General features: G+C 39.2%; 2 protein-coding genes across 2 annotated transcripts; one reads left to right on the plus strand and one right to left on the minus strand.

Annotated features, from left to right (window-relative positions):
* The first annotated feature begins 4032 nt into the window (after positions 1-4032).
* Positions 4033-12950, plus strand: wdr31 (WD repeat domain 31). Its single transcript, XM_085294551.1, has 10 exons — positions 4033-4348; positions 4921-4992; positions 5125-5257; positions 5521-5595; positions 5710-5854; positions 7502-7602; positions 7784-7851; positions 8962-9103; positions 9540-9702; positions 9824-12950. The coding sequence occupies exons 2-10, from the start codon at positions 4946-4948 to the stop codon at positions 10018-10020; spliced, it is 1071 nt and encodes a 356-aa protein (XP_085150677.1). The 5' UTR covers positions 4033-4348; positions 4921-4945; the 3' UTR covers positions 10021-12950.
* An 884-nt stretch (positions 12951-13834) lies between these two features.
* bri3bp (bri3 binding protein) lies at positions 13835-24340 on the minus strand. The gene is made up of 3 exons (XM_085294552.1): positions 24028-24340; positions 18576-18678; positions 13835-17967 (listed from the first exon to the last, which is right to left on the minus strand). The coding sequence occupies exons 1-3, from the start codon at positions 24202-24204 to the stop codon at positions 17546-17548; spliced, it is 702 nt and encodes a 233-aa protein (XP_085150678.1). The 5' UTR covers positions 24205-24340; the 3' UTR covers positions 13835-17545.
* Positions 24341-24411: the final 71 nt, after the last annotated feature.

Consider the following 24411-nt stretch of genomic DNA (forward strand, 5'->3'; position numbering starts at 1 on the left):
GCTTATCTGGGGCCTCCCGACAGCTTCAAAACAACAGTCCAAAGCGGTTTCGGTGGAATATCTGTGCAATCTTAATAGGTGTAATCTGCTTTCCCGTCTCAATATGATCAACAGATCCTTTTAAGACACATCCTCCGTACTGCTCAGTGTGATCTCGTTAAGCATTGTCATCCGAGCCGGGCCACCCTCTCTTCAAAGTCGTCAATGTTGATATTTTTCATTAAACGAAATCCCTCGCGTTCAGGTTACCGTCTGCGGATAAGGGCAACAAGAAAAACGCATGAATAAGGCTGTCCGTTTATTTTCCAATGGCTCGACTCCCGGGCGTGGTAAGGCAGAATATGGCGGACTTTCACTCCAATCCGCTAGGCTGGGATACAGTACAGTTATCTCTCTCGGTGCGCTCAAAAAGCCAAGAAAGCCGCACATAACACAGCATTTCTGCCCGAGCTCTTGATAGAGAGGCGAAAAAACATCCCAGTGCGCCTCAGAAGGGAGCTCAAGTCCACGGTTCACGAGCGGAACGTAAAGAAAGGAATAACAGCCGTGTTGTTGCTTTTCCCCCGGCCAATCTTCTCCTTTTCCTCAATTCTCTTCATGTATTTTTATTGCACAGGCCATCCACTCCTCCGCTGGCAGGGTGACGTCGGCCTCCCATCGACCAAGGGGGAGTGTCACGTCAAACAAACGCCACACAAGTCATTTATACACCAACCTGTGGAATAGAAAATGCGTATGACGGGATATGTTGGGACTTCATATCTCTGTTGTACAGTTTCCATTTCAATCCTGTTTTTTCTTTTCTTTTTTCTTGTGTGTGTGTGTGTGCTCTCACTGGGTGGGAGGAGGTCCTTATGGAGAGCCATAGGAAGTACAGTTTATGTTTTAGTGATTGCGTGATGAGCGCCTAGTGGAAGTTAACCTTGCACACTCTGATTGTGTTTCAGTGGACATAATATAGTTACACAGTATGCAATCAAACGGCACTGCAGTAAACTCTGAAGGTCATTTTGTGCTATTTTTGGCGAGGCACTGAGGCGTTAACTTAACTTAGCTGTTAGACTCTTTGCTCTTTATGAGCTTCTTTGACACCGTCATTAAAATGCAGTTTTTATTCACATATTTATACCTGTCTAAAACTAATGGTCCGTCACACCATCACTACGCTTTAGAGCGATCTCCAGCTAACCTTTAAGTCAACTGGAGGGTTACATTTGTGTTTTGTTCAATATTGTCTTCTTGTGGTGTGGTGTAATTGTGGTACATTTCTTTTTTCCCAAGCTTTGACTTACAGTCTATCAAAAACATATTGTATACATACTGTAGCATAGAGTATACTCTACTTGAGGGCTGAAAATACTTAATACAAATTTCCTCATTTACACAAAACCTTTTTTTTCTTCCAAGTGCTTTCAATGTAACTTCACACTCCAGTGAACACAACTTGGTCATGCCCATGGATACTTTGGCATGCAGCCTAGAATCGAACCACCAATCTTCCAATTATTAGCTCTACCTCTTGACCTACAGCCATTATTATATCAATTCTAGGTCTAATCCCTTGCTAAGAACAATAGTGTCAATCTTAGTCTAAAACTTCACTAAATTCAAAGGAAACCAGGCCTGTCTGCAGTATTTAATGGATTGCATTTATATAGCGCTTTTCGACATGTTAGATCCTTCATGTCCACCACTTTGAATATGAAGGATCCCTTCCTGATTTCTTTTTTTTCTTTGCATATTTGTTACACTTGCGTTTTTCAGATCACCAAACAAATTTTAATATTAAATCAAGCCCTTGTATATACCTCAAACAATCTGGAGAGTTATGCAGCAGGTGTTATTTTTTCTGTATTTTCATTTGTTATATCCTTTTTCTAATCTTTCTTTGAAGAGAGACCTGGCCAAGAGGATAGTAGAAGCTGTAATAAAAACAACATAAGTAAATAAACAAATTCAGCTGGCATTTAGTAAAGACATATGAAAAGCACACATGTGAATCATGTGCAATTAGACATCAAAACCAGGAGCACCTTCAAAAGCTGTCACACTGAAAAGAAAAAGAAAAAGCATAGGAAAAAGTGCTTGTATGAATGGGTGTGAATGGGTGAATAAGGCGAGTTGTGTAAAGCACTTTGTGTGCTCACAAAGAGTAGAAAACTGCTTTATAAGAACCAGTCCATTTACTATTGAGCAACAAAACTATTCTCTCAATGCTATAAATGAACGATATCTCCAGTAACTGAATTTTGTCATTTAAGTAGCTCCTGAGCATACAGGAGACTTTTTATTATTCTGCCTATGAGAATGGGTTTAGAATTGAGGTCTCAAGCATTACAATGATCAAGATCTTGAGCCTAAATCTCTTTTCTGCATTGTTTCCATTTTACTTCTTAATTTGAGCCATGTAGTCACATGCCACTATCATTATCTAAAACCTTAAAATGGAAAGCATGAGTGGCCGTTTTGCCGAGATTTTGTGACTTTTTAACTGCCTCATAAAAAGAACTGTACAGTACACTCCTAATGCTTTCAGCAATGCGTAACATGGGTGAAGCAAATGGGCCTTGCACCATCAAGTCTGAGTTAGGGATTATAGCAAAGTGAAGCCACCCTATGCGTTTTTAAAATTTTGCCTTACTCCACTAACACATTAAAGCAATTATAGTACATGTGAGCTAAGGAACTTCAAAGGAAGAATTTCTAAGGAAGCTAAGGAATCCTCGAAACATTTTTTAAATATGAAAATACATGTAATAGCAACGTTTGGTTGTGATCTCCGTATATACAAAGATAATGGCTCTTTAGAGAACAAAGTAAGAGAAAAAATATACACATTCATACTAGAAAACTCTTAAACATTGGAGTAACATGGATTATTTGTTATATTGTAAAAGTGTAACTATATTTATACACAATTAAGCCTTTTGCTGCAAGCAAAAAAAGTTAGAATTGAGGTCATCTCACATAGGTATTGAGCAGTGTTGATTGTAACCTAACTAAGTGGCCTATTTAGACCGTTTAAATGGGGGCGTGCCAGTGACTCAGTGGTTAATTGCATGTGATGTATTTGTTCAAATCTAGTTTATGAAGCCTCGCTGATCTTATCTTTTCTCACTGCAACTGGGAAAGAAAGGACTGAAGAAGAACCTGAATAAAAGATGTAAAGAGGAGAACTGTTTCAAGTAGTAGAATTAATGTTATGTGTCCAGAGACCTGTCTGAGGTGTCCCAGATTTGCAGCTTGGGGAGTTTATTCAGCCTGTGCCTATAATAAATGTCTACAAACCGGCCCTCTAAAGGGAGAGTCATCCACAGGTCAGTGACTTTCTAACCTGTCAAGTTTAATTGATTTTAATGAGGAGATTTCACTTAAAACAAACCATGTTCCATGCTGCCAAACCATAATGCTTCACCAGTGTTAATTCCTCCACTAAAAACATGCAAACTTGTATTTTGGATGGAATTTTGTTTTTTGCTTTTTTTTTTTTTTTTTTTTTTTGTTTTGTTTTTTTTGGGGGGGGGGGGACTGAGAGGAGTCGTATGCTGTCGCTAGTTAAGTGTATGTTATATACACTTTATAATATCTTCATTTAGGATTTGCAATTCAACCAATGCCTCTGGGGATACATGGGGAAAAGAATAAGAAAAAAGCCATCTTTGCTTTTGCTTTAATGTGAAAATAAAATTATTAGGGTCCACCATAGGTCTATACCACTGTAGTTTAAGTCCTGGTTTTGGAAAAGAAAATGTTCCCTCTAGGCAGTGTTTTGCATTTTTTGGTGCACATGATGAGCTTGGGCAATGGATACACTGCAGTGAACAAAGAGGATTTTAGTAAGCTACCCTGTGGTGAAATATACCCAAAAGCCAGTACATTCACCTGGATTACTCCTGAAAAAACAAATATTCCTAAAAAATTGTGTTTTTTTGTGTTCATTTGTGTTCACGTTTGTCCAGTTATAGAAACAAACAGTGAACAGGCTTTTATTTTTGTAAGTTTCCGGTTACTTCCTTCTGTTTCTCACGTGACCTCGTCCTCGCCTGGTTACGAGAAAGCGTCGCTCCCTGGTCGCTACGGAGGGAGGGATGGGTGTTTTGCAGTTAAAAAGACACTTTTGTGCACTTTCCCACGCAGTTAGGACAGCGGTCTGTCATGGCAGTGTGTGGGAAACGGTTCGCTTTTGTTAAAATAACAACTTTTCCAAGCTTTAACGCGTGCCCGTCTATGTTCTACTGCCACTAATGCATTGATCTTTCTTAGAATGACAGATAAAGATTAGTTAGCATGCTAGCAAGCTAGCTCCTCAGCCTCTGCATCACCCAGCGACGACACCTGCCAGTGACAGGTAAGAAACCCTGCTTCTGTGCACTACAAGTGTGCGCGAGTCATCATCCATTTTTCAGCTTTATTAACTACGGTTAAAATCCACCGAGTACCGTTGCATAATGATCGCCAGCAAAGTTCTTAGCAGGTGTTTTCCAGTGACTAATACCTTGTGACAGTAATGATGCCGCTGTAATAGGATTTGAGCCCTCTCCTTCCTGTCGCTTGTTTGTGGAGTGGAGTACACCGGGGTAACGAGGGTGGGGCGTAGCTGTGCGTGTGTGAGAAAGTACTGTTTGTATTCTGTTTGCTGAATGATTTCCACCAAAATGTCACACAAGGCTTCTAACTCACTAAAAACAGACAAAGTAGTTAGTTGTTGTTGTTCTTTTAGCTGCAAGAGAAGCACAGAAAGTGTGTGCCTAATGTAGCTATTGCATTAAGCACTGCTCTGGGATAGACAATCACTAAGTGAACTGTAGGGTTGTAGTGAAGTCCGAGTAGTTATCCCTCATCGTTACTACCACAACATGTGCGTTTAGTTGTTATGAAGCGTGATTTTTCAGTTTGATGGCATTTCTCTGTGTGTGTCAGTGTGACTGCAGGTTCCTAGGCAGACATGGGCAAACTACAGAGCAAGTTCCGCAAGAGGTCTGAGCTCTACAGGTGAGACTTGTGCTAGGCCTTCTCTCTCTCTCTCTGTGTGTGTGTGTCTGTATTATATATATTATTACATATTAAAGTTTTTGCAATTTTATGTATGTGTGTATTTTTATGTGTGTGTGTGTGTGTGTACAGGGCATCTCAGGCAGAGAAGACAGATAATACCTTTGACAGTCAGGTGGTGCAGTATGAGCCTGCACATCATGGGTCCATTAACACAGTGACCACTCTCAGTCCAGACCTGTGTGTTTCTGGCGGGAGTGACCAGGTAAAGCCAAAAATTGAACTGTTGTACTGATTATTAAGTCTCTTTAAATATTATAAATGTTCAAGCCACAAATTGAACTTTATCATGGTTTTAAGTGATTTTAAATCATAGAGCTCACAGAGTAAAATGCCCAATTCAAAAAAGACTCACAATATTGGATCTAAGGTATGATACAGGTTATATTAGAAACCCATGAATTAAGGGTATAGATTTTGTGAAAACTACACTTAAACATGGTGTGATTAGCATCTCTACCTCTGTAGGCTGTGGTGGTGTATGACTGGAAACAAGGCCGGATGTGTCAGTCTTTCCAGGGCCACAACCGAGAGGTTACCAAGGTAACATCAATACCGTGTGCGCACAAACTGATAAAGGAATGACGCCTTAAACGTGTGACACATTTCACGTTCCCCAGTCTCCTCTTATCTCCTGTGAATTCTGTACTCTACCAGGTGATTTGTTATCCAGGTAGTACATGGATCTTTAGTGCCTCACGGGACAAAACTGTACTGATGTGGGACCTCAACCAGGGAGACGAACCTATTCAGGAATTCTGTGGGCATGAGTTGGTGGTCAATGGACTAGCTATCAGTCCTGGTACATACACACAGGCACTCACACACAATGAATCTCCTCAGACGTGAGTAAATGTTTTAAGTGTTGTCTTAAAGGTTATATTGCTTAAGGTAAATGTACCAGTCTCTGATTTCTAGTATGTTAAAGTGCATGATAAAACACAATTAGTAAGTGTATTCTGTCATATCTTTGTACAGATAGCTTCTTATTTATCCCCAAGTATTTTTTTTGCAGTTGCAGACAATCAATTCAAGAAAAACAAAGGTACCTCAGAAGACATTTCATAAGCATGAAATAAAAAGCAGAATTGGTGTAATTAAAACAAAAACAAAGGCAACCCCCCCTCACAAAAAAAACAACAACAACAAAACAACAACAAAACAGACAAAAACAAAATAAAACCTAATTAGCTCTAGTTTTTGTTACCAGTTCAGTTTAATTAGAGGTAACTTGCAGAATGAATTAGCTCATTTCAGTTTAGTTTTTATTGTTTGAAAATGTTTAGTTTTGGATACATTTTTATCAGTTTTAGTATTGTTTTTGGTCTTTTCTGTTGTTCACTTTTTGAACACTTTTACTATAAATGTATAAACAAAAATAAGCACATTTCATCTGTAAAGGTCTGGTCAAACTTACAGTCATGGTGTCAATGTCATGATAAGTTTGGGCTTTTAATGATCTGTTGATGAACTGTTTTTCCAGGGTCGAGTGATTGTACAATATACATCTTTATTAACTTTAAAAAAGAATTGGGTGCAATTTGAATTTGGAGATACCCAAATTGTGTTCCAAAACATCCTAACCAAATTCCTCTCATCTTAGGCTGAAAGTCTGGGTCTTCTTCTAGACGATGGCAAAGTTGTAATACATCTTAGTAACTTATGTATAATTGTTGATCTGATGATCCTGGAACCTGCTGTTATTTGGGAACGGCTCATTAAGCTTCTGGAATGGCCCTCACGAACTTAACCCTATTGAAAATTTATGGACTACGCTTAAAAGCTGAGTCTGTGCCAGGAAATCAACCAGTTTCAAAGAACTTTACCATTTCTGCCGAGACGAGTGGTCAAATATCCAGCCAGAAGCTTGTTGATGGCTGCCAAAAGTGTCTGGTCAAAGTGCACTTTCCAAGGGACATTTAACTAAATGTTAGTGGGGGTGTATTCGTATCTTTGACTCTGTGTGCATTAGAGAAAATCCAAAATAAGTTCAAACTTGTGCACCCAATGCTTGTTTTATAAAAATCATTAAACATGTATGCTGTACAATGATTCAACCTGGAATAATTAAAAGACCAAAATTACCATGACAGTCATTTCCATGTAAACTTTTGACCACAGCTTTCATGCGTGTGTTGTGTGAAATGTGACTTCTTAGCAAACCAAATCATACTGAAAGATGAAATATCCCTGAAGTGAACCCATATTCATATAGCAGCTATAATAGTTGAAGTATTTCTTCTGCGTGTCCTGTGGTATGATAAATGGCTATTCTCAACTTGACTGAATAATTTGCCTTAATTAGTAGAAAGTTAGCACTACCTGGAATGTCGGATTTTCTCATTTTATTGGAAGTAAGAGTTTTTATTTTCACTTCTGGCTGCACACCAACATCTATTTCAGGTTAACGATTTGCACCAAATATAAGTGTTTCTTTTATGGTCGGTAGATGGAAGAAAGCTGTGCACTGGCTCTCGTGACAACTGGATGTGCCTGTGGGATATAGAATCTGCAAAATGTGAACAGAGACACAACATATCTAGAAACCTGGTAAGAGTAACAGTATTATATTTTTATGTGTTCACATCTGCGTACTAAGCATACTGGGCTGCTTTAGATAAACACCTGAGCACATGAGAGAAATAATTAGATCACCAAGCTACTTAATCAGACTTTTAGATCCTTTGTCCGCAGGGTGTAGATTTTTCCACTTTCCTGTGTCTCTTTCCAGGTGACTCATGTATGCTGGGTTCCAGCCAGCTCCTCTATTGTCCAGACCTCCGAGGATAAGACTATAAGGCACAGAAGGATTTTCTTTTGCTGTATTATTATTGAAATTCAGTGGAAATTAATTTTGTGTGCTGTAAAATATGATGATTTGTTTAAATCTCAAATGAGTGCAGATTTTTTATGTGTAATTAATAGCAGGAGTGGGATGTTTCTCATTCGGTAACACTGAAAAAGATATACTTGATGTCAATCTACAGCTTTTATTATTGAATTATGTGGCACAAAAAATAGATTCAGTTATGCCTTCCCTATTTTCTCTGCTAAGTCAGTATCATGTCTGACTGTTCAATCAGTCAAAGGTGAGTTCAAGTCCCATTTGGTGGTAAAATTTGGATTGGGAAATTAAACCGTTCACCTAGTTTTTACTTTGTAGCACTTTTCCTGTCCGTGACCTGACCCCATCTCTAAATTATTGCTGAAATTCAAAAATACCTCGTGTCTTTGGGAGCTAACACGCTTTCTGCCTTTGAAATGCCATAGAAGAAAAAAGATAATATTGTGAGTACACCAAGACAGCAAATCAGACAGTAACACAAACCTTAACATGAACTTATGCAACCCTTGTTATCCTGTTATTTAATGCTGAAGGACTTACTGCTGTTGTCCACATAAAGTCAGCCAAAACGTAGCTGCAGCAGCCAATTAGAGCACCAGAGACAGTATTAAGCCTCGGCATTGAACCTAAACTCACACAAAGCAATACTGCTTGTTTTTTTTTTTTTTGTTTTGTTTTGTTTTTTTATTTTAGTAAGGCTATAAATGTGAGTCATATATAATGTATAATCAAGGGATTTAGAAAATGTTTTAAACCAAAGCCAACATTTTTGGAGTTTTTACTGTTCAAGATCCTGGGAGAGTAAAGTGATTACAGAGCCTAACACTTAGATAACACATCCATGACCCCTTGATCATGTTGAACCCTAAGCATTTGATGCAGTTAAGACATTTAGAGACTTAGGATGTGTTCTGGGGATAATCAGCATGTGTTGCGATTTATTTGGAAAATTCACCCTGAAAAGTAGAAGACCCTAAGGACATGCACTCTCATGTGTAAACACAGCATTTTCTTACACGTGTGTTAAATGTCCTTCTTTAGTAATGGTTTGCTTATGTATACAGGGTGTGGGACAGCCGTGTATGGCAGGTGACCAATACTTTTCCAGCTAAGCAGTACATCCAGACCCACTGTGATGTCTCTCCAAATGGAAACTACTTGGTGTCCAGTAGCAATGGCTTTGGAGGACAGGGGTGTGAAGCCACAGTAAGACCTCTGGAGATATGTGTTTGTTGTTGTCTGTAAAGCTCTAAATGCACAGATATTGGGTAGATTGAGGCTGTCATTAGGTTATTTATTGTCTGGGTTGTATTACGTTGGTGTGAAAGACACACTAATTGGAATGAACAATTTCTTTTGCTCTGCCAGTTTAAAATTATGAACTGATGCAGCACAATTTGTTTTGTGTGTTTGTTGTCTTTGACTGATTTTCTTGCGGGCTTCACTTCCAACTTCCAATTTAATATAGAGATTTAGAGTGAGTATAATACAAAGTAATATAGGTTGAGGTTTTGCCCTCATGAAAAATGGATCAGATTATTTTTTTCACAGTATCTCAAACACTCCACTGATTTTGCCGATGCTTTTGGAACATAAAACACTGAGATTTGTGATGGGTGGACTTGTGTCTGTGGGTTACTAGCTCTGGGACCTGCGTCAGCCTGGCTGCAAAGTTGTGGAGTACAGAGGCCACCTCCAAACCACAGCCTGCAGTGTGTTTCTCCCCATGCATCCTGGTGGCACAGCTCGAGTGGGAACATCCTCCCATGACAGCTCTGTCAAAATCTGGGATCAACATACAGCAGGTAACACCTCTACTCACTGATGAAACCATTTCAACACAAAATAAATAATGAAAAACCACTCTGCCTTTTTTATCTCTGTGCTGGCTTTGCTGCAACCTTGTCTCTCCTGTCCTCTGTTTAGTTTGTTTAGGGACGCTGTCTCTGGAAGGTGCCGGTCCACTGGTTTCGTTGGCACCGAGTGATTCCAGCAATCTGTTGTGTGCCAGCTTTAACAATGGCGTTCATCATATCCAGGTGGACCAGGGACCACAGCAGGCTCAGAGTTCTGGTGCAGGTGGTGCAGGGGGTCTGGATGTTAAAGTTGTGGCACGATTTTGACACCCAAGGAGTGCCAGGTGTGAATTATAATGTGAACAGCCAGAGACTCAGCGAGAACGCATCGCTGGCTACGGAAATCAAGTCATTTTATTTTATTTATTTATTTTTTACAGACTTTATTTCTATAAACATTTTTGATTTATTAGACTGCCATGCAGTGAAAAGAGGCGACAATAATGACGTATGGAAGATGCAACTTTTGTCCAATTCTGGCCCACCATGGATGTCCATCATAGATACTCTTCATGGGGACTAAAAACAGGAAATCATACCTACAGTCACCACCAGAGTAACATGATGGAGGGCAGGATTTACCTGTTTTTTTATATATATAAACTGCCACTTTATTTAGAAATATGTACCATGAGGGTAAACAGCCATTCCAATAGGTGATTGTAGTTTACATTGAGTGGTTCAAGTTCTTGCACAGTTAACTAAATTGCCAAAAACTACTAGACAGCCTCTCGCTGTTGTATTGTTGGTCTAGGCTCTGTATACATTGACTTACTTGCTGATGTTGTCTATTTAGCCCAAAGTAATATTTACAAAATTTTATGAGCTGCTATAGTTTGGTGCAGATGTTGTTTTGCTTTTGTTGGTGAGATGATTGCAGTTTGGTCACCGTTTTCTACCACTGACAGTTCTGGCACTAGGTGGTGCTAATTAATCTTAACAATTGAACAACTGGACTAGTGGATTAATTTTGACAAACTGAACTGCCCAGATTACAAAGGATCAGATTGAGTGGATGTCTCATAATTAACAGTACAAGAACTTAAGCACTCAATTAAACACAAACTAATGCACGGTGAAAAGAGGAGGAGTGAACCTGCTGTTTGGTCAGTTTTTATACATCATGAGCCATGAAGGAGAATTTGAAGCCCAGAATAAGCAATCGTTTTTTGTTTTCCTGATGTTTCTTTTTTTTCTTTGGTTTTTTTGTTTGTCAGCAAATGTGATGTCAGCAAAAGAGCTTGTTTGTATGCTGATAATATTTATTGGTTTGTATTTTAACGTCAACCTGTTGGGGTTTAAAGATCAGGTCAGTACAACACCAAACTGTAACACATCTGGTTGCCATGTAAACGTAAATGGACAAAGACTTTTTTCTTTTTAAAAAAAGATAGAGATCCTGATATTTTTGTGAAAAGCAGCTGATAGTTGAATGTTTTTTGTAGTGTTAACTGTAATTTTTAAAAGTACTATGCAAAATACCAGAGTAATTCCACTTTTTTAATAAAACGTTGACTCAGTAAACACGGAAAATACGAAATATTGCAAAGCTAAAGTTGAAATGCTGTGCAGGCTGTCCACATAAAACTTTCCAGCAGTTACTTTAGATCTTATTTAATCAAGGCTGATGAAGAATTTAAGTGTTGCAGATGCTGAAGTACACGCTGCAGTTTAGCAACCCTTTTCATAAATAACTGAACTTGTTTTGGAGATATGAAACAAACTATTATTGTATTTACAGTGTAGGTTTAAACAGTTTAAATACAACAGCATTCACCTTTTTTGTTTTACAGATCTAGATGGCCATCTGTCACAAGGACAGTTGTTGCTTAAGCTTCCAATTTAATCAAACAAAAATGTTTTGGTCAGGGATGAGAACCACAATGACTAACTTATATTTTATGTGCTGCGAGATGAGTTCAGATACAACATATGGATGCTCATCTGTGGAATATGCTCAGAGTCACTTTATTAGGTACATTTGTTCAACTTTGCCAGTTAGGCTGGTCTGAGTGTTTCAAAAATTGTTGATCTGCTGGGATTTTCCCACACAGCCATCACTATGGCTATCTAAAAATTGAAAATATCCAGCAAGTGGGAGTTCTCTGGGTGAAAATGCCTTGCTGATGTCAGAGGAGAATAGAGAGAACGATCTGAGCTGATAGGAAGGCAACAGTAACTCAAATAACAATTTGTTACAACCGAGATTTACAGAAGAGCATCTCTGAACGCACGCCCTGTCAAACATTGAAGTAGATGGGCTAGAGCAAAGACCACACCAGGTGCCGCTGCTGTCAGCTAAGAACAGGAACCAGAAGCTACAGTTCACATGAACTCACCAAAAGTAGATAATAGAAGATCAGAAAAATGTTGCTTGGTCTGATGAGTCTTGATTTCTGCGTAGTGTTCAAATTTTAGTCTCAAAATTTGGTGTAAACAACATGTAAGCATGGATCCATCTTGCCTTGTATCCTCTTATGGTGGTATAATGGTGTCTATATTTTCTTGACGTGCTTTAGGTTCCTCAGTCCCAACTGAGCGTTGTTTAAATACCAAAGCCTACCTGAGTATTGTAGCTGACGACGTCCTGCACCATGTCACAAAACTCAAATAAATCACAACTGCTTTCTTCAACATGACATGGTACTCAAGCAGCCTCTACAATCACAAAATCTCAATCTAATAGAGCACCTTTGGGATGTGGTGAAACAGGAGATGTCGTGGATGTGCAGCCAACAAATCTGTAGCAGCTGCTATCATGTTAATATGGATCAAAATCTCTAAGGAAAGTTTCCAGCAATTCACTGAATCCATGTCATTCGGTATTAGGGCCCTTCTGAAGTCAAAAGTGACCCAGTACCACCATAGCGTATATAATAAAGTGTCGGGGGAGTGAATGTTGGTGTAGTCTTTGCTGAAAATGGGCTTGTTCCAGATAGATGATAGGTAGCAACTAAAGATTGCAAGGAAACTAATGAGTTTCGGTGATGGATTGTTCCAAGTATGATGGATTGTTCTGTCAAAAGGTGCTAAGAAGTCCCCACAGCAGTTATTCTATCTACCCTTGGGGAAGAAAACCAGTGGTAGAGAAGGTGAGATTTAGTTTTGTTTGGATATTTGTCAAGCTGCCAGATGACTCAGTTCATTCTGTGTGTTTGATATCGTATAATACAGCAATAAAAGCATTTCGTGTCATAGTGGTAAAGCTTTATTGCTCTTTGTGTCTGATGACTTTTTATCTAGGTCACAGCCTTATATTTTATCCACCACCTTGCGTAGGACTGCTTTAAATTCATCAGGTTAATAACACGGTTATATAAAACTATTTGTAGTAATACCATGAATTTGAGAGATGCAAATCTACAAAACAAAACACTCCTGTTGGTAAAGTTGTACAGCACTTTGGTCTACCAGGTGTGTTTTTAAAATGCTATATAAATAAATAAATAAATAAATGATGATGATAAAGTTTACACAGGAAAGCTGCCAAGTACAACTTCATTTTTCTCTCATCAGGCACTGGCAATTTTCTGAAGGTTATTTGTTTTGCTTTACCACGAAAGCCTGTTTTGAGATCACTGTTTTCCCACTGTTTCCAATCCTTACTTCACTGTTTCAGTAATGCTCTTTCCATTTGTGATGGTCATACTGGAACTATAGGTTGAACTATAGGCTGAGCACTTTCTTACAATAAGAGTATTGAGTGTAATATATAGCTTTTTACAGTATCGTGTATTTTTGCTGGGATAACTGCTGCCAAAAGTGATCATTTAATTCCCAATCTGGCTGAATGGGAGCACCTATTCCCAAACAATCACGGCCTTTTAGCAACCAAATAAAACCTTTTAGCACCACCTAGTGTTAGAAATATAATTGAAAGAACACTTCCAGTAATTACTAGCTATACTACAATATTGAAGCAATTGTTTAGGCGAAGAATTGCAAACCAAATAGCCATTTACTTTTATCGTGTATTATGAAACTGAGCATGAAGCAATGTGTTTCTCCTTCTCTCTCACACACACATGCACAAACAAACTTTAGATCTTAAAATTATTAATGAATCATAAAGTGGAAGACATTCAGTCATAATCTGGTGTTTATTTAAATCTGGACCTCATTTTCACTCTGGCACAAAAAGAACTGCATCCCCACTGACAGGTTTTCATAAACACAAACATCCAAACAGAAAGTAACAGCAGGCAGAATAGTTTGGCTCTTCAAACAACAACTGAGTACAAAAATACTCATTAAAAACAAACAAAGAAAGAAAAAGGCCTAAAAACATTAAGTGGTGATATGAAAAAGAAAAGCCATCTGCATCTACTCTAAAATCAGCAGTTACAAATAACAAAAGAAAGTAAGTGAAGTAAAAATAAAAGAAAACATTATTGGCACAGCACAATATAAAAGCAGGCTATGTGGAAAACAGAGAAATACACAAGATACAGTACATTAAAAAGAAAGAAGTACATGTCATTCAGATGATGTTGTTAACATGGAATAAATAGATTTTGAATGCAGCATATATTCTATGCCGAGAAGGATCTACTGGCATCTTTTGACATCTACATGGTAAATGAAGAGACATACAGCTGCCAGCAACTTAAAACATGAACAATTGCTTCCATAATATCTAAAAGGAATGGTAACACCTCCCTCTTGGAGCTGGTTTGTGAGTGTTTTCAAGATGTTAGACAGCAGTGTAAGAACTTCTGGGTACTTTAAAGAGAAACTGTTTCAAGTTGTATCTGTTTTTAAACAGTTTTCAGTGTCTAGAATTTAAAGTCTGATAAATAGCCACCAAAATCCTGAATTCGCTCTAAACCAACCGCATGGCCTTTTCCGAATTCAATATAATACCATCATATACTAAAACCCATCAACATACATCAATATCACACACTAAACCTTTATTTACCTCACATGCTGCCAGTAGTTAAACAAAGGTCACTGGCCAGACTGTTCATTTACAGCTCATAAAATGATAATTTTGTTTTAAGTACTTTAAAATTTGACTCCATGTCAGCGACACAGTGATAATGGAATGATGGGAGAGAGTCTGTCCGGCTCAGGATTGTAATGATAGCAAACAGCATACACAGTTTAATCATCAGTGCAGAAGAACAACACTTATAACACAATTCCAAAAGTAATTAACTTCTGGCTATTTCAACCCCATCACACATACTTAAGGGCCCTGCCTAGGCAGTCAATAACATGAATATACTGTAATGCAATGCAACATTATAGGCATAAAAGTTAAGCATGCAGGAAAATCTCCGGTTACACGGGATATATGGGTGACCTGGGCTGGCTGATGGCACTCTGGGCAAAATAAGGAGACACTAAGAGTTTATATAGTTATTGAAGTTTGCCATCATCAGGCTTAATTCTGAGATGGAGTTTAATGACAACCTAAACTCCATGGGAATTATCACACAGCGCTGGGAATCAGTTAACAAGTTCATTTTTCTATACTTGGCATAAAATTACACAAGATGAGATTTTCATGGTATAACAACCTACAAAGAAATCATGGTTTCAAGGTACAGAGTTATTAGTGTATCGGTTTGAAGAAAAAAAAAACCCCAAACGACCCTTAAAAGTACAGTAACAGACTTCAAAATAAAAGTAGTTGGTGGGTGGAGCTTTTCTCCCAATAGTATATAAGCAAATACAAATTGTATGATAAAGTCCACTATATAGGGTGTTTAAAAAAAGAACCATCCAATTCTAACGGCTATATTCTTTAAAGATATACATACAGGAGACAGCAGTAAATTTTAAAATGTATGGCTGAATTTAAAGTTTTACATAGAAAACCTACAATGTTCACAAGTGCTCAACATGTTACCTGTGAACACCTACGGAATTAAAGCACTTTTAAATCAGATGATTCTCTTTGATAGACCCTGTATACGCTGAAGCCAAACGGCCACTGCAACCCTGACCGGTTGATACAACACCTTTCATTTACAATGCATGTCATAGCACCCACACTATTGAGAGAAACAAAATTACAGCCCACTAATCCAGCAACTACCACTACATATACTGGTAGTTTGTGTTAATCAAAATGATTAACACAATCATGATGTTTGATGTATGAACTCATCCAACCATCAGCACCACCACCACCTCCAAAAGAAAGATCTGAACAGCATTAGGGTCATTTGTTATAACAAAACTGTGATTACAGAGTTCAGATTTAATAACTTTAATTTAGAGTAAAGGATGTTGGGACATTATTAAGGAAGACATGCTATAAACATAGACAAGCAGTGCAGGGGACATTCTCTTACACCAATCCATGGTAACAAATGAGATTATGAGAGAAAACCACCTTCAGAAATATACAATTAAAAGAAAAAGAATATATCAAACCAATTAGTGAGAGCTATGGTGATGCAGACTAACAATGTACCCAAAGCATTACTTTTTAAACACAACATTTTAGTGCATGAATCAGGCAGGCTGGTTTTAAACTACCATTAAAATACTCATAGGAGAAATAATCACTTTCATATTAGTTTCAAAAGCAGGGTTAAGTAATATCCAATACAATTTTTTCCCAGCAGTATTAAAGTCACTAAAACCTTTTTAATCTGCAAGTTCAGGTCAGATCCTATTACAATTGATTAAAAATTCTTACCATAACAGATGCGTCTGTGTTGAGACAGATTACATATTTAGGACGATTAGCTACAGTTCAGATAACCAAAATAACCCCATGCTGGCATTTAAATAAAGAATAAAAGGCTAGATTTAAACTCCAGCATTTCAACAGAAAGTATTGTAAGATGCTGGAAACAAATGAGAAGTCGCATCTGAATTGTGAAGAGACCAATACATGATTTTAGCATACTTGATATCTCATTTGAGTTCAACATGTGTTGGGTGAGTCCCTGAGATATTGCTGCCTGTCTGGTGTTGACTTTTTATACAGTGTTTTTCCATTTCACAAGGTTGCCCCTCACACATGCACACAAACACGCACACATATTCAAGTAGGTCACTGAACTGCATCTACACACATATTCAAGAAAAAGAGGTCCTGATGTCAAGCTTTTGTCACTATGAGGTGGTGATTCAACAAACTAGATCTACATTTCAACACTTTGGATGGAAAAATTGAATAAATAAATCTTGCTATGGACAACTTTCCAACAGCTGGAATATACATATTAGAAACAACAATGCCCCCCGGTACCACACACCCTACCCCCTCCTATAGCAGTAGCTTAAAAAAAGAAAAAAAAAAAAAGGGGAAAAATGTTTTTGTGGACAAGAACTGAGACTTAACCCCCAGGTCATTTACAAGGATCAAATTAAGTAAATATACGTAAAATATGCTTATTAATCAAGCACAAGCATTGACAGTGCCTAAGCAAACCTTAAAAATTTAAAATAGAGGAGTTTCGTAAAAGTAGCTGAGGTGTAGAAGTAGGCTAGCATTTAGAAAACCTCAGACATCTCCTGACAACTTCCTCAGCGATGTAAAAAAACCTTCCAAAACATCAACAAAAAAAAAAAATCAAAGGAAAAAAAAAAGTTGTTTGGTTTTGTGCAAGCTCCAATTCAACAGTTTCTCTTGTTACCCAAATCAATTCAAGCCATTAAAATACTGTTTTCATTTGTACTTTTGTCCCCAACTGACAATAGAGTTGTAAATACCCAGTAGTTTTGTTGCTGTAGATGTGTGTAGGAGACAGTATTCTCTTATCAAATACATCAGTTTTTCCCCTGGACCCACCCCCCAAACTCATCTTTGCTTCAACCTAAAATGTGCCTACTGGTCTCCGGTGCGTTCAATGGTGTCTATTACACGACTCAGCCTGATATTGAGCAGCCTGATCTGAGTGTCCAGGTGGTCGATTTTCTCTTCCAGTGAACCCGCCCCACCACCACGGCGCCAGTATGCTCCCACAGGGCCTGTCATGAAGTACACAGCCATGATGAAGCACAACGGGAGCACTGCGCGCTCAGGGTCACCCTCAAACTTCTGCAGGATGTAGAGGCAGGATAGGGCGAAGAGAGTGACGCGGGCTAGCCAGAAGAAGCGTCCAAACACAGCGTGCAGCAGGTAAAAGAAACCCCCCAGGAACATAGACAGGAACCAGTAGGCCAAGAGCACAGCGGCGACTAGGAGCAGGGCACGTGCTGGGGAGTTGGTGAGAGATGTGGGGCTGAAGTAATGGCTGAGGTTTGAAGCTACACGTGTACAGGGAGAAAGGGAGAGACACGAGAGAAAGTTAAAATTGTTAACTGTTTCCAGAAGCATGTATAATTTCAGATGCGATCTAGGAAGATGAATTTTAAACATACAGTGCTGTTGAAAAGTATTTATGATCTTTGTCACACTCACATGTTTCATCAGCAACTTTGTTTCTCATCTGTAATTGAGTTTCTTTAGATCATGATGATGTGTTGCTTTTTGAGCTCCTTTAGCAAATTTCACTTAGCCAGACAGTTTCTATTCAAGTGATTTCTTCACTCAACACATCTGGCAATATTTAGGCACAATTACTTTTACACACAGGGCCAGGCGGGTTTGGATAGCTTTTTCCTCTTAATAAATAAAATGAAATAATTTAAAGAACTGCATTTTTTAGTTACTCTGGTTGATATTAATATTGTCTAATATTAAATTTAGTTTGAAACATGCAAGTGTGGCAAGTATGCAATAAACTAAGGGATCTGGAAGGGGACAAATATTTTTTCATGGGACTGTACGTCTTGGCATTTTTAATTTTTTTACCTGCCTTCATCATTCGGACATTCCTAACAGACATGTCCTAAGCAGCAATTTGTAGACTTACAGTCAATGCCCATCACATCCAGCAGATCCGACCAGATCTTCCAGATGGTGTCCAGGAAAGAGTCCACTCCATGGACAAACCTCTCCGTTGCTTTGGAGAAAACCTATGAGAAAATAAACAACCAATAGCAAAAGCAGGGTGAAAAATAACGTCCATGTACTGAGTGCATCATCGTCTCCTATGAATTATGGCAGTCTGTTGGTCAGACTACAATGTGCATTTCCCAACTATTAAATAAAGCAATGCTTTGGTGGCTTTTCAGTCCATAACCTATATTATGAATGATGTTGTGCTCATAGGGACTCTATGCAAAGTATGCAAAGAACTGCATTAAAACCAGGAAGGGCAGTTATGGGTGTGTTACAACTTTTGATCTGGCAGTGACCCAACACCATGGTCTCTGCAGCTATAAATCAAACCCCTGTTTACCAACTCTCCAGGCAACCGACTATTTTTCACTCTCAAATGGACAGGTAGCTAATGTGTTGATATAACAGTGGCCATACAGGATTATCATTACAGCAGCAGGTGCTTTTATTACACCGTGAAAGCAGTGTTTTCATAAGAACCCTTTGGCTGCCCGCTTTAGTAGCTCTTTTTCACAGCACACGTAAACATTGCTGGAAAAGTCACAGATGCAATGAAGCATTTACAGCTGTATTTAAGTAGTCACAAAGGCTGATGTAAGTATCAGAGACACAATGGCGTGTCCAGCGGGGTGGCCTGGGGGGGCACAGGCCACCCCCCCAACCAGACTGGCCACCCCAGGTGCCACCCCGAAGCTAAAACAATAAAATTTAATGAAATATCAAATGTACGATTATGGTTTCACAGTGAAGCTCAGATATCCGAGGGTAAGTGAATGCAGCACCGGCTTCTGCTCTATGCCATCATGTTAGCAAAGGTAGGAGAGCCAAGCACGAAAGACGGCACCGCAGAAAACATTTTTTCAGCAAAAGATTAACAAGTTAACATAGCTGGACTGGCCATCGGACGTTTGCATGGTGGGCTGATGACTTTTTTTTTTTTTTTTTTTTGGTAACGGCATGAACAATGAGAAGTGGTGGATTGGCCAGATGCTGGCCGATGTGTAAAAATAACTCAGTTGTTTGGTGGTGGCTGTGGCGGAGCTTCCACAGAGGCAACAGGTGGACGAGGGAAGGTGAAGCAGGAGGAGAGCCCCGAGGCGGCCGCCGGTCCGAGTGTCAGGTGAACTGAACTTCAGGTAAGAAGTTATGACCTGCAGTCTATCTGGGTCAGATATAAACCAAGTTTAGGTGGAGTTTATTTTCGTTGTGCTGACTTTTTACAGTCAGTTACAATACCTCATACTGCGTGAGCTAGCATGACGGAGTTTCTATACAGCTGTTCGGTTGCTATGATGTTACTGATAGTGAACTTTATTTTATTCATAAGGTTAATTAGTAGAGTTGCCAACAGCTCCTTAAAAAATGGAATGGTCCCTCATTCAGAGAAAATATTACACGTTTCGTATTGAGCTGAGAAGAGACGCAGTTTGTCCCGTACTTCAGCTAGGATTAGGGTTGCCAACTCCCTGAAAAATAAATAAGGGACACCTCGTGGCCAGGGCCGGGCAACCCAGTTGTCTTCACCCTTCCCAGTGTGGTAGCTCTTTTTTTGTGTGTGAAATTATTTTTTAACCATTTGACTTGAACTTGATTTAAGCAGATGCATATTCTTTGTGATATGACCATATGGGAAACAAACGATCATTTAGCCATTTATTTTTAGCTCAAAATGACAACATTAACACAGTAAAACAGGTCTCTTTCTTAAACAGAAGCCTGTCATGCTTAACTTTTGAGAATATAACTAAATCTTTCTTTAAAAGAACTCTGTCCTGCTTAACTTAAAATTATATAAATTAATAGAAAGCAATAGAACGAAAAATATTCTTGTAACAGTGCACATTTAGTGCATATAGTACAATTGGCTTCAGTTGAGGTATTATTTCAGCTTTTCTAATGCTAATCAGCTGCTCCTGTTTGTAAACCCACTTGTTCCCATGATTACGCATCTTAACTCATCATCATTATTCATCTATGTATTACTTTTATGTATTAGTCATCTATTTGTTGTAATCATCTATCCTTGCAGTTGTTTATTACACAAAATAAATTATATTATTACACTTCTGGCCACATAGCGCTGATATTCACCGCACATGCCCATATTAACCTTAACCAGAGGGTTTAAAAAAAACAAACCAGTGTTTACATACCATATCTGCTTCTGCCGTGGCCTGGCGGACAAAAAAAATTGGTAAAGGGTTCCCCGAGCTTTCATGCCCCTCATGTTCTTCATGTGCCCACCAATAGAAGCATGCCTATGGAAAAAGTGCGCCAGCACACAGTGCAGTGCGCTTTATAGTGCACTTTTCCAGCCAGGTGTTTCCCTTTTCCCATTCCTCCCTGTGCTTTTGCAGCCTTTTTTTTTTTTTTCTTTCTCTGAGCGAACAAACATTGCTGCTCTAATGCTGGGCTCACACTGTGCGATTTTTGGCCCATTTTGAGCCGATTTTTGAGTCGTGCGACCGATTTGGTGATCAGCCCGATTTTGGCCTTCATCGTGCGTCGTGTAGTATACGTGGGGTAACGAGAAGCGATTAACACCTCACGACCAGCTCCCGATCATCAATCGCTCGTGAGGGTGTCACCGCAGCTGCTCACGCGCAAACACGTAAACGTTGGTGAAAAAGACGTTGCAGCACAGCTGTGCAGCGTGTGATCTGGACACAAGCGATGGAGGCACAACTTGTAGAACTTTGGAAAGCTCATCCGAGTCTTTTCCATGTGGCATCACAAAATTATCACGACCACAACAACCGTGAAAATAGTTGGATTTACACTGTTGCTCAATCACAGCTGCCTGATCAATGTTTTTCATTAGCAATTTAGCAAAGTTGATGTGGTGGTGTGTCTGTGTGAGTGAAAGACAGAGAGAGCGAGCGACAGATTTTCTGTTATAACCTTCATTTTATGGACGCACAGTGTGCCGTCCGAGACTTGCACCGCAGTGACGGCGTTTGTTCCCCTGTTGGCCATGCTTCTTGTTGTGGTCATCTGTTGTCTTCCGGTATTTTCTCCGTAAGCGACCTTTCCTCAACCAATGAGATGAGCGGTAATCTGACTTGTCATACTCGAATTGTCTTAAGTGTGCTGTCAGCTCATTGGTCACAAAGCAGGAGAGGGGCTGGGAATTATGTTTTCAAACAAAGCGTTAATTCCATTAACATTTATAGACTACTTTTGATTCTCACTGTATTACGGGACAAAGTGCGTCCCTTATTAGCTCAATACGGGACGTGTACTTTTGTTTCTAAATACGGGACGATTCCGTTTTTTAAGGGACGGTTGGCAACCCTAGCTAGGATGGAAAAAGACACAAAGCTGGAGTTATTCTGTCTTTACAGCTGCCTCTTCTCTTATCTCCCCTCCCTCTTCTATTGCTACTTCAATCATGAAACTGATCAATGATCAGCTGATCGTCTCTCTTGTTTGTTTATCGCCCACTTTGCGCCAGAAACAGGAAACCAGCGAATGTCGCGCTAAACAACAGCAGCATGTTTAAGCTTGATCAGCTGTTGTTAGAATGTATTTAATATTAATTTCTAGTATCAGCTGATGTTTGCTGGAGCCACAGCTGTAAAGCTGCTGGTCATGATGTCGGTTTGGATATGTGGTGAGAGGGAAACATGAGGATGAAACCAGGAGATGTCCTTACTGAATCATCAGAGCTGTGATGGAGAAACAGGTTTACCTTTTAGGTGACATGAATGAGTTGAAGGGAAGTTATGAACTGTTTCTGAGAGACAAATAACACCAGGATCCTTTTCCAAGTAGCTGACAGCTGGTAACTGTGCAGGGGTGGGTCTAGCAAAGTGTTTCCAGGGGGCCAGGTAGGGCATTAACAGGGAGAGGAGGGCACAAAGAAATACTTTTCTTTCTTATTCTCATTTAAAATATTTAGCTTTTATTAAATAATTATCTGAATCTTGCGAACAAAGTTTTTATCTGACGTAAAATGTATAGAAATCATACATATACCAAAAAGACAGCGTACATCACTGTCACAACAGCATCTGTTTTCATTCAAAGGCTTTATGGCTTTAATACCTGGTGGGCCAATCTGTAGTGAAAATGCCCGATTTTTTTTCCCAGTCCAGCCCTGCAGGTTAATACTGGCAGTGTCACCATGCCAGCTGACTGTATTTCATCATCAGCCAGTGTTGTTCTCAATATTACCAAAGTTTACCATAAGGCAGCATAGAAAGTATTTACTTGCTTTCAGGTTTTATTCAAATGTTCGTCTTTTCATTTGTTTCCCCACTTTTTTCCTGTTTCAAAATCAAACACCAGTTTGTGAGAAGATTATCTTCTTTTTTTTTAACAGGCATTGGTTTTGCATTGGCTAATTTGCCAATTGTATGTTAAAAATGTTTGTATTTTAATATTCAAAAATGTTTTTGCCCAAAACATATGTGCACTACATGTCAGTAAAAATACTATGCAAATATTGATGTCCTTGAATGCTGAATAAACACTGACTGATTGTATCTCTTGTACTTTATCAACGCAGTATCTAAAAACTTTGCACCGTAGTGGTTAAAATCTCATTCTAATAAGAGTTAAAAGCGCATTCGGTTATTAGGTTTATAGGGTTATTGAATTATGGTTAACGGTTGGTAGAATTGTTTTTAACATTATCTGCCAATTACATCGGCCACCCTTCTCCAAATCTGTGCCCCTACCTGGCCCCCCCAACAAAAATTTTCTAGACACGCCACTGCAGAGACAGTGGTTTAACATCCACACATCACTATCTTACGCCATAACTTTAATCAGGCACTCATTATTTGCATGTTCATCAGGTAAGCAGATGCACACTAAGACATGAAGCTCCGTGTTACACTTAAGTCTACAGGAAAAACTACTCAACTCAACATATCTGACTTAATTACGCTTTGGCGGCTTAATGCAGGAAATAACATCACATTTCAAAATGCAGGAAATGCCGCAGGGCCAATGAGATCACTTGAGCAGGCCCCACTAGTTCCTTAATAAGAGCAGATTTCTAATACATAAAGAAACATAAAGGCGGTTATGTTGTGAATCAATGAAGCTATACTTATTTTATTTAAATTTAGATTCTCTCATTCGTGGCTTGATTTGGCTTCACACACAAATAAGAATGCAAGAACACGAAGCACGTTTTTGTTTTTACTACGATTTTATACCCAGGCTTTTTCTACCGACTTAAACAGAAAAAGGGGGCGATAAAGGCTTTTTTTTCTCCCAAAATGGCATCCGTGGAATTATTAACCAGGCCTTTTCCTGTTCGCCATGCTTGGACCACAAACCGTAATGGCAGCTACGATGAGGCTCATGAACAAAGCCAGCCGCCGACTTAGCATGATATGGGCCTAACTGACCTTGTATAACCCTCTAATGTTGTCCTCTCCGAAGACGCTGCTCAGAGTCTGATAGATGCCGTTAGCTGCCCGTCGGAAGCTGTTCTGGTTGCTGGTCCTGCTCCTGCCCGCTTCGGCTTTGCCCAGCAAAGACGCGGAAAGCACCAAGAAAAACACGAAAAACCTGATTCTTTCCATGGCCCCAAGTGCCGAGAGTGTCAAAAGTAAATGTGTATCAAAAATTTTCACTTAAACGAGGAATAAAACGGGTAATTAGCTGCCGAAAGCGACACCTTGCCGGGCGATGACCGACGCTGGCCGTGACGGTGGAAATAACTTGTGGCGCTTTCACGGACGCTTTGTAAAATTCTCGATCTTCGCCTTTACCGACTTGCCATTTGGGAG

The sequence above is a fragment of the Mchenga conophoros genome, linkage group LG12, assembly GCF_057382185.1.
Source record: "Mchenga conophoros isolate Kocher_MC1m ecotype Shallow Benthic linkage group LG12, M_conophoros_male_GT1.1, whole genome shotgun sequence".
Lineage (NCBI taxonomy): Eukaryota > Metazoa > Chordata > Actinopteri > Cichliformes > Cichlidae > Mchenga > Mchenga conophoros.